This window comes from Arctopsyche grandis, chromosome 7 (genome assembly GCF_051622035.1).
Source record: "Arctopsyche grandis isolate Sample6627 chromosome 7, ASM5162203v2, whole genome shotgun sequence".
Taxonomy (NCBI): domain Eukaryota; kingdom Metazoa; phylum Arthropoda; class Insecta; order Trichoptera; family Hydropsychidae; genus Arctopsyche; species Arctopsyche grandis.
Window position 1 is genome coordinate 29,721,686 of NC_135361.1, and position 12,157 is coordinate 29,733,842.

At 36.1% G+C, this 12,157-nt stretch overlaps 1 protein-coding gene across 1 annotated transcript; it reads left to right on the top strand.

Moving 5' to 3' along the window:
• Nucleotides 1-7,603: 7,603 nt before the first annotated feature.
• On the top strand, nucleotides 7,604-11,209 carry LOC143914581 (uncharacterized). Its single transcript, XM_077434845.1, has 2 exons — nucleotides 7,604-10,831; nucleotides 10,921-11,209. The coding sequence occupies exons 1-2, from the start codon at nucleotides 7,674-7,676 to the stop codon at nucleotides 10,973-10,975; spliced, it is 3,213 nt and encodes a 1,070-aa protein (XP_077290971.1). The 5' UTR covers nucleotides 7,604-7,673; the 3' UTR covers nucleotides 10,976-11,209.
• Nucleotides 11,210-12,157: the final 948 nt, after the last annotated feature.

Genomic DNA, 12,157 nt, shown 5'->3' on the forward strand with positions numbered 1-12,157 from the left:
TCTATCAGAGTTTGCCAATTTTATCTGATCATTGCTGAAACGGTTCCTGAAAATTGGTATTAGATCTAATCCTGTTGTCACAAAATCTGTCTGTGTATAATTTGTAATAATTATATACAGTAACCTGAAATCTATAGATATCTCTATAGACATCTCTATAATTTCGTATTTATTATATGTATAAAAATTGTACATAATACATATATATATATATGTATATGCTGACCGTAATATTATATATAAAATACTGTCTTTGTCTACTGGTTCATATGTATGTTATTTTATTTACTGACCATTTAATTAAAGTACTGACTTCATATATAGCCAGCAGTTTGGTTTAGTGGTAGCGTATATATTTAGCACCACTGAGGTCAAAGGTTCGAGTCCTCGCCACTGCTGGTTAGATTTGGGGGTTTTGTGACTCCAAATCGATCGTTTCTCTATCAGAGTTTGCCAATTTTATCTGATCATTGCTGAAACGGTTCCTGAAAAATGGTATTAGATCTAATCCTGTTGTCACAAAATCTGCCTGTGTATAATTTGTAATAATTATACACAGTAATCTGAAATCTATAGATATCTCTATAGACATCTCTATAATTTCGTATTTATTATATGTATAAAAATTGTATACAAAAAAAAATCTAAAAATAATCCATAGATGTCTCTATGATTATTATTTATGATTAATTGTTATATGCTATATATTCTGCTTGTATATGTATGTATTACTGTATTTCTGATTTCTGATTGTTTATGTATTCTGTATTTCGTTAACGTACACCCGTCGCATTGGAGCAAATCTGTAATGGCGAGTGTATATTGATTTGTAACAATAAAATAAAATATATCAGTGGCGTGCGGTAAAGCCTCTTTCCCCCCGTCGTATGTTACGGGGACGAGTAGGAGATGGTGTAAAATATTATAGTCACAGTTTTTTTTATAAGATGATTTTATTCTTTAATAGTAGTAAGTATACACGAGATTAATGTACAAGTTTGTATTACACGTTACTAGTTAGTAGTTACTAGTTAGGCAGTTTAATCACAAGTGCCTTGTAAGACTGTTTGATGGCAAGTGATCTTCCATATGTTTAACATCAGTATATATTCAATAAGGGTAACAATTTGAACCAATCATAACTCGTGAGAAAATAATATTTTGGGGGGGGAACTCGACTCGTGGGAAAATGCAGAAATGCAATAAAGTTAATTAAAAACAATATTTTAAGACTTTAATATTTTGACCCTTGGGTGTATCGAGAAATGATTTCGTGGATACACACGAAATTAGTTACGCAGATTTAAAAGGGATTTTGAGGGAACACGACTCGAGTCAAGTCGTGTGAAAAATGCTGGTAAAATTAATTAAAGACAATATTTTAGTGTTTGCATATGTATCCCTTGAGGGTAGATACACACAATTCGTTGTGCAGATTAAGAAGGATAATGATATTTGTGAGAAACACAATTTGTCACGTAGATAGCATTGAGTCATGAGAAAAATGCAACTAAAACAATAAAGATTATGGAAGTCTCATAGATAACATTAAAGGAAAATATCAATTAAGCGTGCGTTCAAATGATCAAGATAACAAGCGGGAATAAAGAGTAATATAAGTACATACATAGGTTGTAAGATATTCACAACATAACACGTACATCCTCACTTAATTCGCGCGAGCAGGATACAACAGGAACAAGAGGAACAGGCTTTTCCTCCCGTATCCTGCGCGCGCACATTAAACAAGACGACAAAAAAATACATAGTACCGTTTACCATGCACCCTTTTTTTATCTTTCGACTTAAGATCTATCGATTTTTGATCTATGCCTTCCGATATTTGCTTTTTCGACCATTTCACTTTCGGTGCCGTGAGGTAGACCCCCTGGATACATGTTTGTAGGAAACTGTTCTTTTACATAAAATTAATATAACAGTTCTAAGTATAATCGGAAATGCTCTGATTGTAAAAGAGAAACCAAGACAAATCCATTTTAAGAGGACGCAATTTATACGTAATAATTTTGATAGTTGTCTTTTGAGCTTTCAGTCAATTTTATGAAATGAACACAGACAGAAGAATTTCCAGAATTACCTACTATCATATATATAAAGACGGTAATCTGTGTGTGTGTGTGTGTGTGTGTGTGTGTGTGTCCTAACTCTCGCCGAACATAATGAACGAATCGATAAAAATCGATTAATTCATTTTTCGACGAGACGACTTTGTCGCGACTCGAACCGATCACCCCAAATAGCCTGAATATGGATATAAATTGAGCTAATGGTCTCGGACATCACGCCAAATCCAATTTTTCATTTCGCCTTTTTTTTTAAACATTAATTGAAATATTCCTTCTCGCCATATAAAAATACGTAATTTTAATAATTTCATTTAGCGAGGTTTTGAACCATTAAATATATATTTTTAATTGAAATTATTGAAATTAATTTATATTTTAGCGATATTTGAAAAATAAAATTAATTCCAAATCACGGAATCGAACTAAGGCCCCCTCGCCCAGAACAGGTCGCTAGCCATTAGACTACAGCCTCGACAGAAAAAACGCTCTAAAATTACTTAATATTCGATTATCCTATAGAAGTATGGGGAACCAATCATTCGCGTATCTTCGGCTTTCGTCGACAATCTTTTTCGATTTCCGATTTCTTATGATCAACCATCAACCAGTATGGGGAACAAATCTTTTTTTTTTCATATTTTTCATTTTTTTCATATTTTTATTATTTTCAGTTTTTTAATTTTTTTCAAATTTTTCGTCTTTTTCATTATTTCCATTTTTTTCATTTTTTTTCATTTTTTTCAAATTTTTCACTTTTTTCATTTTTTTCATATTTTTCATTATTTTCATAATTTTCATTTTTTTGTGCCTTTGTCTTTCCGAAACCAGTCGATTCCATATCTTTAACTTTATTTTTATTCGAGTTTCAATTTTTTTTCGACACCACCCGTTGAAATCAACGGGCCCTAGTTCAAAAATAAATACGGTATAAATATTTTAATCATTTCTTATTGCGTCGCAATTTCGAGTAATTCTGCCAGAAGGTCGAATGGATATTCAATAAAAAATTGTATCTTCTCCATGGTAGGTCCCCACCCCACCCTCCCACATCCTGATGAATGGATTGACGTCATCGGCGAACCTGTTGGAGCAGATTGCCAACCGAGACATAACCAAATTTATCAGCAACAAGCAGCCACATGCGACCAGCAAGGCGACACCGGCTCCCAAACTGTGGGAAATGTGGATTTTCATCACGGAAAAACATTTTTAAAAGGTATATTGAACGTCGTTGCTTCATCGCCATGAATCATATATACATATAATATCGATGAGTCATAGTTAAAACAATGCCAACAAAACGTATATATATACGAATACAATAACAAAAGAATTAAAAAATATAAGGTTATACAGATTATTATTTATATTACATGGAAAAAAAATTCAGTCCAATTCAGCTAGCGGTTTGGGAGATAATTGAATTCAAAAACTTAAAAAAAGGACACTTATAAGGGGAGGTACCATTTCCGGTCAACTTAAAAATTTTAAAAAAATGTACGTCGTGTCGATAAGAATTTTAGTAACCGATACTAAGTTTCAGTTCGATAGGACTAACGGCGTTCAAAAAATCCCCAAAATACAGACACACAGGCACACACACATTTTTTCTAGATCATGAAAACGTGATCGGTAATCGATTCTAAGTTCGAATCAGTCAAAATCTTGAGTTCGAATTTTCGCGTGATCACAAAACTTCATCTATTGTTACTGCGTACATAGATAAAGTAAAAAACTTCTATATATACTGATAGCAACTAATGTTTCGGCTTGGCAGAGAATTTACCGCCATCTATTGAAAATTTATTGAATTAATTAATCAATTTTTCTGTCGGGTTTCTATATTGTTTATATGTAAGTATGTAGGTAGGTACGTAATTTTTACCATTTTTTTATATTAAACAATTAAATATAAATATTAAATTAAATATATTTTAAAGGTATTTGAAAACACTTTTTTTATTATTTAATAATTTGGATATGTCATTGGGTACAACACTAGTCTTTTATATATGTATATTTCGATTAATTATGTATGAATTGAATAAAAAGAAGACCAAAGATCAATTCTGTATACCAAGCAGTCAAAATTGAAATATTGCTTCAATATTGAAATATTAAGAGATTGAAATTTTGCTTCATCTAACGGTATTTTATAGATAAATTAAAAAATACACAGAAGAAGCAATGAATGTTTCAAATTATTTTTGGATTAATGAAAAACTATCAAGGAAATTATATGTATAAGTTTACAACTTTTGTTATTTTTCTATCAAATATTTTTAAGCCCTAGATATTTTAAGTTATATGTACATATGGACAGTGGCGGCTCGTGGATAAGATATCTGGGGGTGCTGCGGTTGATTAAAAATAAAAATAAATGTTTATTTGGATTATATTTTACTATTAACATCAATATTATCAAAATTAAACATTATATGTATTTTATTTCATTATAAAATTGATTCTTCTGTCTTTTTTCCTTGAAAAAAGATCTATCACCTTTTCGTTAAAATTTTTACTGTTCATAATCATTTTTTTTCAATTGACAGCATAGACAAAACCGTCAATTTTTCCTGAACCATTGTGTTTCTTATACTCGTATATGTATGTCTTTATTCTATTTATTGATGAAAAACACCGTTCTGGCTCAGAGGTATTTGAAGTTGTAAGTAGAATTAGAATAAGTTTTGCTATTTGCACACGTACTTTGCATAAAATTGATTGCAAAAATAAGTTTTAAAAATATTAATAAATCGTTAATACTATGCATTTCTTTCCTTGAGTAAAACACTTCTAATTCAGTTTGAAGTTTTTCTTTATCTAGCATTGGATATGATTCAACGGTTAGTAGTAGATCTTTCATTGGCATTTTCTTTCAGTACTTTTCAAAATTTTCTTTATTAAATAATTTAACAGCTTTTTATTTGATTAGAAAAAGTATATCTTTCTTTTATATCCTTAATAATAACATCGCACATATTTTTGGCTTCTATAATATGTGCGATAATATATGCATCACATATTTTTGGCTTCTATTTTTTCTCGTATTTGTATAATGACATTAGTAAAACTTTTTAAGTTTTCTTTAATTGAAAATGCATCGATATTACTAGATTGCCTTTGGTTGTAAATAATTTCTACATGCGGCATTAACTTGTGAAAAAGTTCTGACTAAAATAAAAAATTGTATTCAATAAATTGGTAGAATCTGTTATTGTTTTATCAGTATTTTCGGAAGAATATTTAAGTTCTTGAAAACATTGACTCGGCTTCTCTTGATTTTTATACCATCTTAAATACTTAGAGTGACGTGTAGAAGGAAGTGTAGAAAGGTAGAAAGTGTAAGTGGTGTATAAAGAAAGACAAAAGGTGCAGAAGAAATGACGAAAAGTGAGGAACGTGTCGAGCGTGCGGCGTGGCGCGCACACGATAGCAACAAGAAATGTGTATAGCACTGTTGGGAGTGCAGTACGGACCAAGCTTCTAGCTGCCCCCGCGCCCCTCCTTCACCCACTCGAGCAATTCCATCGAAAACCGTACTGCACAAAATCATAAACGATGCCTCACTTTCTGATATTAGTACCGCGATGTATGATCATTATTGGATGTATCGGTGTGCGGGCGAGCTTTATACACGCTTAAATAGTATTGATATTTTCATATAATATACATACATTTATGTATATAATAATATTAAATTTTTCTCAATTTCCTTGGGGGTGCTGCAGTACCGCAGTGCGTATGGACGAGCCGCCACTGCATATGGACCTATAATTCTTAACAATTGTTTTCGTTCATTTGACATGATTCCAATAAATAAATGAAAATTTAATAATACGGTGATTCTAGAAAAAATATACAGCATCATTCGTAACCAGTTGCTATCCACTGCTAAATGAGGCCTCTACAACATGCTGTTTTGGGCAACTCTCATCCATCCCATCACACACATTTTTCTGATTTCACTAACCAATCTCCCCTGTGGTCTTCCTGGGCACCCTTTTACATTCTCTCGGGTACCATTCGAGCACTTCTTCTGATTACCTGACCCACCCACTGCCATTGCAATCTCTTTACCCTCACCATTACAACCACTACCTTTGTCATACTTCTAACCCAAGTATTCCGTTTTTTCCTAGTTATGGCAAGGATACAACGTTCCATACTTATTCGAGTGCACTGGACCTTATGCAGCATTCTGGCTTTCGAAGTTTAGATTTATATACATACATACATATATTCATTAATCCTCAAAATATTACACAATTGAAAACAGAAAGACCATCAATATCATAAACCTTAATAATCTATATATATAAAATTAAATGTCTGTTAGTTTGTCTGTCTCGAATTGGCTCCTAAACCACTCAACCGTTTACGATTGAACTTTCAGGATTTGTTGTATGCACGTCCGGGAAGATTACTGTGAAAAAAAACGGGGAAAAAAAGTCTTAATAATAATATTCGTAAATAAGTTTTAACCGACGCGAATGTTTGAAGCGCCATTGTGTAGTCAAGGAAATGTGTTCGTTAGTAACCGCTTTACCAGTTGGTTTATGACGACACGGCTTTGAAGATACGTTATTCGATCTCCAACCATCACTTGAAACGGGAATGGGAGCGGGAACGGGAACGCAGCGGGAACGGGAATTGCATGCCTTATTCTGGCATTGCAACGCATGTCGGGTTCAATTAGTTTCTTATAAAAATGTACACATGTAAAATAGAAAAGGAAGAATTAGCAAATTTTTTTGACTGGGCGATTCCGGGTTTTCATTTTTTTTAATATGATAATGAAATAGGTACAAAAATGAAATATATATCAAAAAGAAAAACCAAATAGTTCCTGCATATCTATTGAATAGTTTTCCGAGATCACGACTGAATCTGATTATTATTTGGGTTTTAAATTAGATATGATTGATTTTACCTCGAATCAACAAATTAACTTACAATTAGATCTCACATAAATATGTACATAATTTAACATTTTGTAAGCCATTGCAAATGACCTTGACACTGTGCTATTTTTAAACTTGGGCGATAGCCTTCCACTTTCTGCATACAATTACATAATCCGTTACCTTCGTAAATCGAGTGGCACATATGTAAAGTTTCTCCTACCTTCGACAATATGAAATTCAAATATTTTTCATTCATATCGAACGACATTGTTTGGTTACCACCCTAGCCAAGGTTCGCGTGCGCTGCTTCGTACAAATTGCATTAACCGACAGATTTAGACGGCAATACTTCAAACGGGGACGAACGAGAACATAAATTCAATTCCAATCTAGTCCCGAGAACCGTGAAAATCCCATTTCGCTAACCACAAACGCGACAAATTGTTCGTATAACCGCACCAGCAGCATCGTCCCTGGGATACGCAGATAATGGCCCATTGGCGTGGGTGAAAATTGAAAACCTCCCCCACCCACCCCACGATTAAACCACTCCCCATCGGATCCTTCGAGGTATATAAGACCCTCGCATCGGATTGTAGATTCACTTCGAACCGGGCAGTCTCAGCTCCAATCCGAGCTCCAGAACCCCCAGCTACGAAGACACAGGAGACCCATCGCCATGGGTAAAGAAACACTGATGGTTCTCGGAGTGGTGTTGCTGCTTGCGGTGCATCCTTCGAGGAGTTTTGTGGAGAACGCTTGCAGTGGCCACCAGCCGAACGGTCAATTCTGCCATAGCAACGGCAAGAGCGACAATTCCAACGACATCATCATCCAAGCTAAGGAAAACGCAGTCAGGAACAACATAGGCCTAACCGAAACTCGAGTTGCACTATCCAGATACCATCTCGGCACTGAGAACAGCAGAATCTACCGCGAGAGAAGTTCCGGCAAGGAAGCTTCCGGCCGGCTCATTACCTCTGACAACAGGCGCATGACAACCATTGCTGAGAATCGACGCAACATCTTCTCCAGGATTGCAAGGTCTCTACCCGGCCGGGAAATGAGGCAAAGTCGCAACTTGGTCGAAGAAAGACGAGAAATCGACAATAATAGACGTTTCCAAGGTGAACGAAGAGTAGCAGCTCAGCGCGATTCTACTAGAAACGTACTGAATCGCTCCAGGATGACGCTTTTGGAGAGACGAGCACGATCAGTGGATAGTCGAGTGCCAGAAGAACGCCAATCTGCTGACAGGCGACTGTCTGAAGAACGCCGAATTTCTGTAGAACGACGGTCTGTGGAAAGACGATTGCCAGAAGAACGTCAAGTTGAAAGACGATTGGCTGGTGAACGACGATTAATAGAGCGTCAATCAGAACGATGTCTAGTTGACAGACGACTACCTGAAGAACGTCAAACGGAACGACGAGTAGTCGAGAGAAGACTGTCTGAAGAACGTCTAACAGTCGACAGACGACTACCAGAAGAACGTCAATCAGAAAGACGACTACCTGAAGAACGCCAATCAGAACGACGAGTAGCCGAAAGAAGGTTGTCTGAAGAACGACTAACTGTCGACAGAAGACTACCCGAAGAACGTCAATCAGAACGACGAGTAGCCGAAAGAAGGTTGTCTGAAGAACGTCTAACAGTCGACAGGCGACTACCAGAAGTACGTCAGTCCGAAAGGCGAGTAACTGGTGAGCGACGAGTAGCTGAAAGACGAGTATCTGAAGACCGTCTAACAGTCGAAAGACGATTACTGGAAGAGCGTCAATCTGAAAGACGAGTTGCTGGTGAACGACGAGTATCAGAAAATCGTCAACCAGAAAGGCGTCTAGCTGCTGAACGTCGAGCTGTCAACACACGTCTACCAGAAGAACGTCAATCAGAGAGACGAGTAGCTGAGAGACGATTTTCTGAAGAACGTCTAACAGTTGAAAGACGATTGTCAGAACAACATCAACCGGAAAGACGAGTTGCTGATGAACGGCGTGAATCTGAGAAACGACAATCTAAAGAACGTCTAACTGTCGAAAGACGATTACCAGAAGAACGTCAATTGGAAAGACGTTTATCTGGAGTTGTCGAAAGACGAGTATCAGAAGAACGTCAATCCGAACGACGACTAGCTGGTGAACGACTAGTTGCCGACAGACGAGTATCAGAAGAACGTCAATCTGAACGGCGATTAGTTGGTGAACGACTCCTTGGCGAAAAACGTATAACGGCTGAGAGACGATTGCCCGAAGAACGTCAATCAGGAAGACGAGTAACTGAGAGACGACAAGCCGAAGAACGTTTAACAGTCGAAAGACGATTATCAGAGCAACGCGTAACAGAAAGGCGATTAACTGGTGAACGACGAGTATCTGAAGAACGCTTGACGACTGAAAGACGACTACCAGAAGAACGTCAATCAGAAAGACGTTTAGCTGATGAACGTCGAGTTGTCGAAAGGCGACTGCCAGAAGAACGGCAATCAGAACGACGAGTTGCTGGTGAACGACGAGTTGTCGAAAGGCGACTACCAGAAGAACGTCTAATTGACAGGCGACTGTCTGAAGGGCGTTTGTCTGAAGAACGACGATCAGTCGAAAGACGATTACCAGAAGAACGTCAATCGGAAAGACGAGTAGCTGGTGAACGACGAGTAGCTGAGAGACGGTCATCCGAGGAACGGCTTACAATTGACAGACGACTGTCTGAGGGGCGTTTGTCTGAAGAACGACGATCAGTCGAAATACGATTACCAGAAGAACGTCAATCGGAAAGACGAGTAGCTGGTGAACGACGAGTAGCTGAGAGACGGTCATCCGAGGAACGTCTTACAATTGACAGACGACTGTCTGAAGGGCGTTTGTCTGAAGAACGACGATCAGTCGAAAGACGATTACCAGAAGAACGTCAATCAGAAAGACGAGTAGCCGAAAGACGACTATCTGAGAAACGTCTCACGGTAGAAAGACGATTATCAGAACAACGTCAATCAGAAAGGCGTGCAACTGAAGAACGACGACTGGCTGGAGTACGTCAAAAGGCAGATAGGCGATTACCAGAGGAACGTCAATCGGAGATACGTTTATCTGGTGAACGACGACTGTCTGAAGACCGGCAATCTGAAAGACGTCTATCAGCAGAACGACGATTGACAGAAGAGCGTCAATCAGAACGACAACAATCTGAAGAGCGAAGATCAGTTGAGAAACGATCAGCCGATGAGCGTCAATCAGAAAGACGACTATCTTTAGAACGACGACAATCTGAGGAGCGCCGATCATCAGAAGAGCGTCAATCGGAAAGGCGCTTATCTGCGGAAAATCGTTTGGTAAACAGGCGTCTATCGGAAGAGCGACAATCAGAAAGACGATTATCTGAGGAACGTCGATCAGTAGAAAGGCGACAATCTGAAGAACGCCGATCAACAAACAGTCGTGAAATTTCAAGACTGACAGACAACTCCCGAAGAGCAGCTGAAGACACCACTAGAAGATTCCAGCGAGAATCCGTCGACAGAATGGCCAGGGAAACCAGGTCAGCAGATCGTCGTATGGATGCTGAAAGACGAAACGTGAGATTTGTCTCCGAACGTGTGGACAAATCCAGAGCCACTAACCAATACCTCAAAGGAGACGAGCGACGCTTTTCAATAACACTTCCTTCAGCTCGTTCAGTGGAAAAATCTGAAGAGATCCCAGCTCTCGAATATGCCTTGGAAGACAAGTCGACCTTCAATTTCGGCAGCTTGGTGGTGCAGTTGGTTCAAACGATCTGCATGTGCTCTTTGCTGCTTCAAATCGCTGAATATGGCAAAAGCTCCAAGGGAAAAATCGGGTAAAAAAATTATTTAAACTTTATTCATAGCACACCATATAATATGTATGTAGGTACATTTGTATGACTCCAATTTTCTTCATTTTCAGATTCTTCAATCGTCTCCAAAGCATCGTGCCTATGATAAAAGTCAAGCACAACTAAATTCCCTCTTCTCCTGATCAACTGTCGACATACAAAACAGGCATGACCAAATTTCAAGAAGTGATAAATGTAAACAAATCTTATATTTGTAGTTTTAAGGTAGAGATTAGAAAATGTAATTAGAATTAGATTTAAAAAAAAAGAAAAATGTTAGCATCAACTATTGTATATTCAACAATAACGAATTTAATTTATTTTGTTACTCACCATTTATAAAAAAGACAAAAAATTTTCTCGCCATCATTGTATAATATAATAGAAAATTTTAAAATTTTAAAAACAAACATATTGTAGTTGAAATGTAAATGTGAATAAAAATATAATTAATGTTTAAAAAAATACACACACTTTCATTTTATATTTAAATATAATTTATTTCAATTTCAATAATATTCATAGATCAAATATGGAATGCAATAAAACGATAAAATGGTCCCAAAATTATAAAAGATGTAAAAAGTAATTAATTAGAAAATAATAACAATAAAGCAGCAAGAATAATCATAAATTGTAATTCAGTTTAATTAAAAATATATATATATATATATAGCTGTCAATACGGATATAAAATATGATATAGATTTCAATACAACATTAAATATTTTTATTTTAAGGCACCTACAAGCACACAAACCATAAAAGCTCAATCTTACATAATATATCATAATTGACTAGAAAATAAAGATCTTTCGTTGAAAATATAATATAATATCTATCTATTCGTTTCAGTTTTCTTCCATAAAAATAAATATTACGAAGCTTATTTTTATATAAATACGTTGACTTAAAATAAGATTACGTTGGCAATATTAAACGTGAGCAAGGAATCGCGTTATGGAAGAGATATGTTTCGTTAGGATTAATAATTACACTTATAAATTCCAAAAAATCTAATCAAAAAACGCCCGAGACAAGTCTGAAATATAACTATCATTTATTTAACAATTGTAAAAATACATATAAAATATTTACGAATGCAAAATTCGATCTAAACCGATGAAATTCAATAGTAGATTTTTTTAAAACACACTAGATGATGAAAAATTGAAACTACTCGTATTATTACTACAATGATTCAAACATCCAGTCTCAATACCAAGTTCACATTTAGAAAGGCAATCACTTCAATATCCAATAAGGCTTATTGCGATCGACTTCATATTTTATGTACTTCATACGACA

What these genes read in the sequence shown, in the direction of transcription:
- LOC143914581 (XM_077434845.1), top strand. Translation starts at nt 7,674, where the DNA reads ATGGGTAAAGAAACACTGATGGTTCTCGGAGTGGTGTTGCTGCTTGCG. An exon ending in AGCTCCAAGGGAAAAATCGG is followed by an intron (nt 10,832 to 10,920) that starts GTAAAAAAATTA and finishes CTTCATTTTCAG; the next exon opens with ATTCTTCAATCGTCTCCAAA.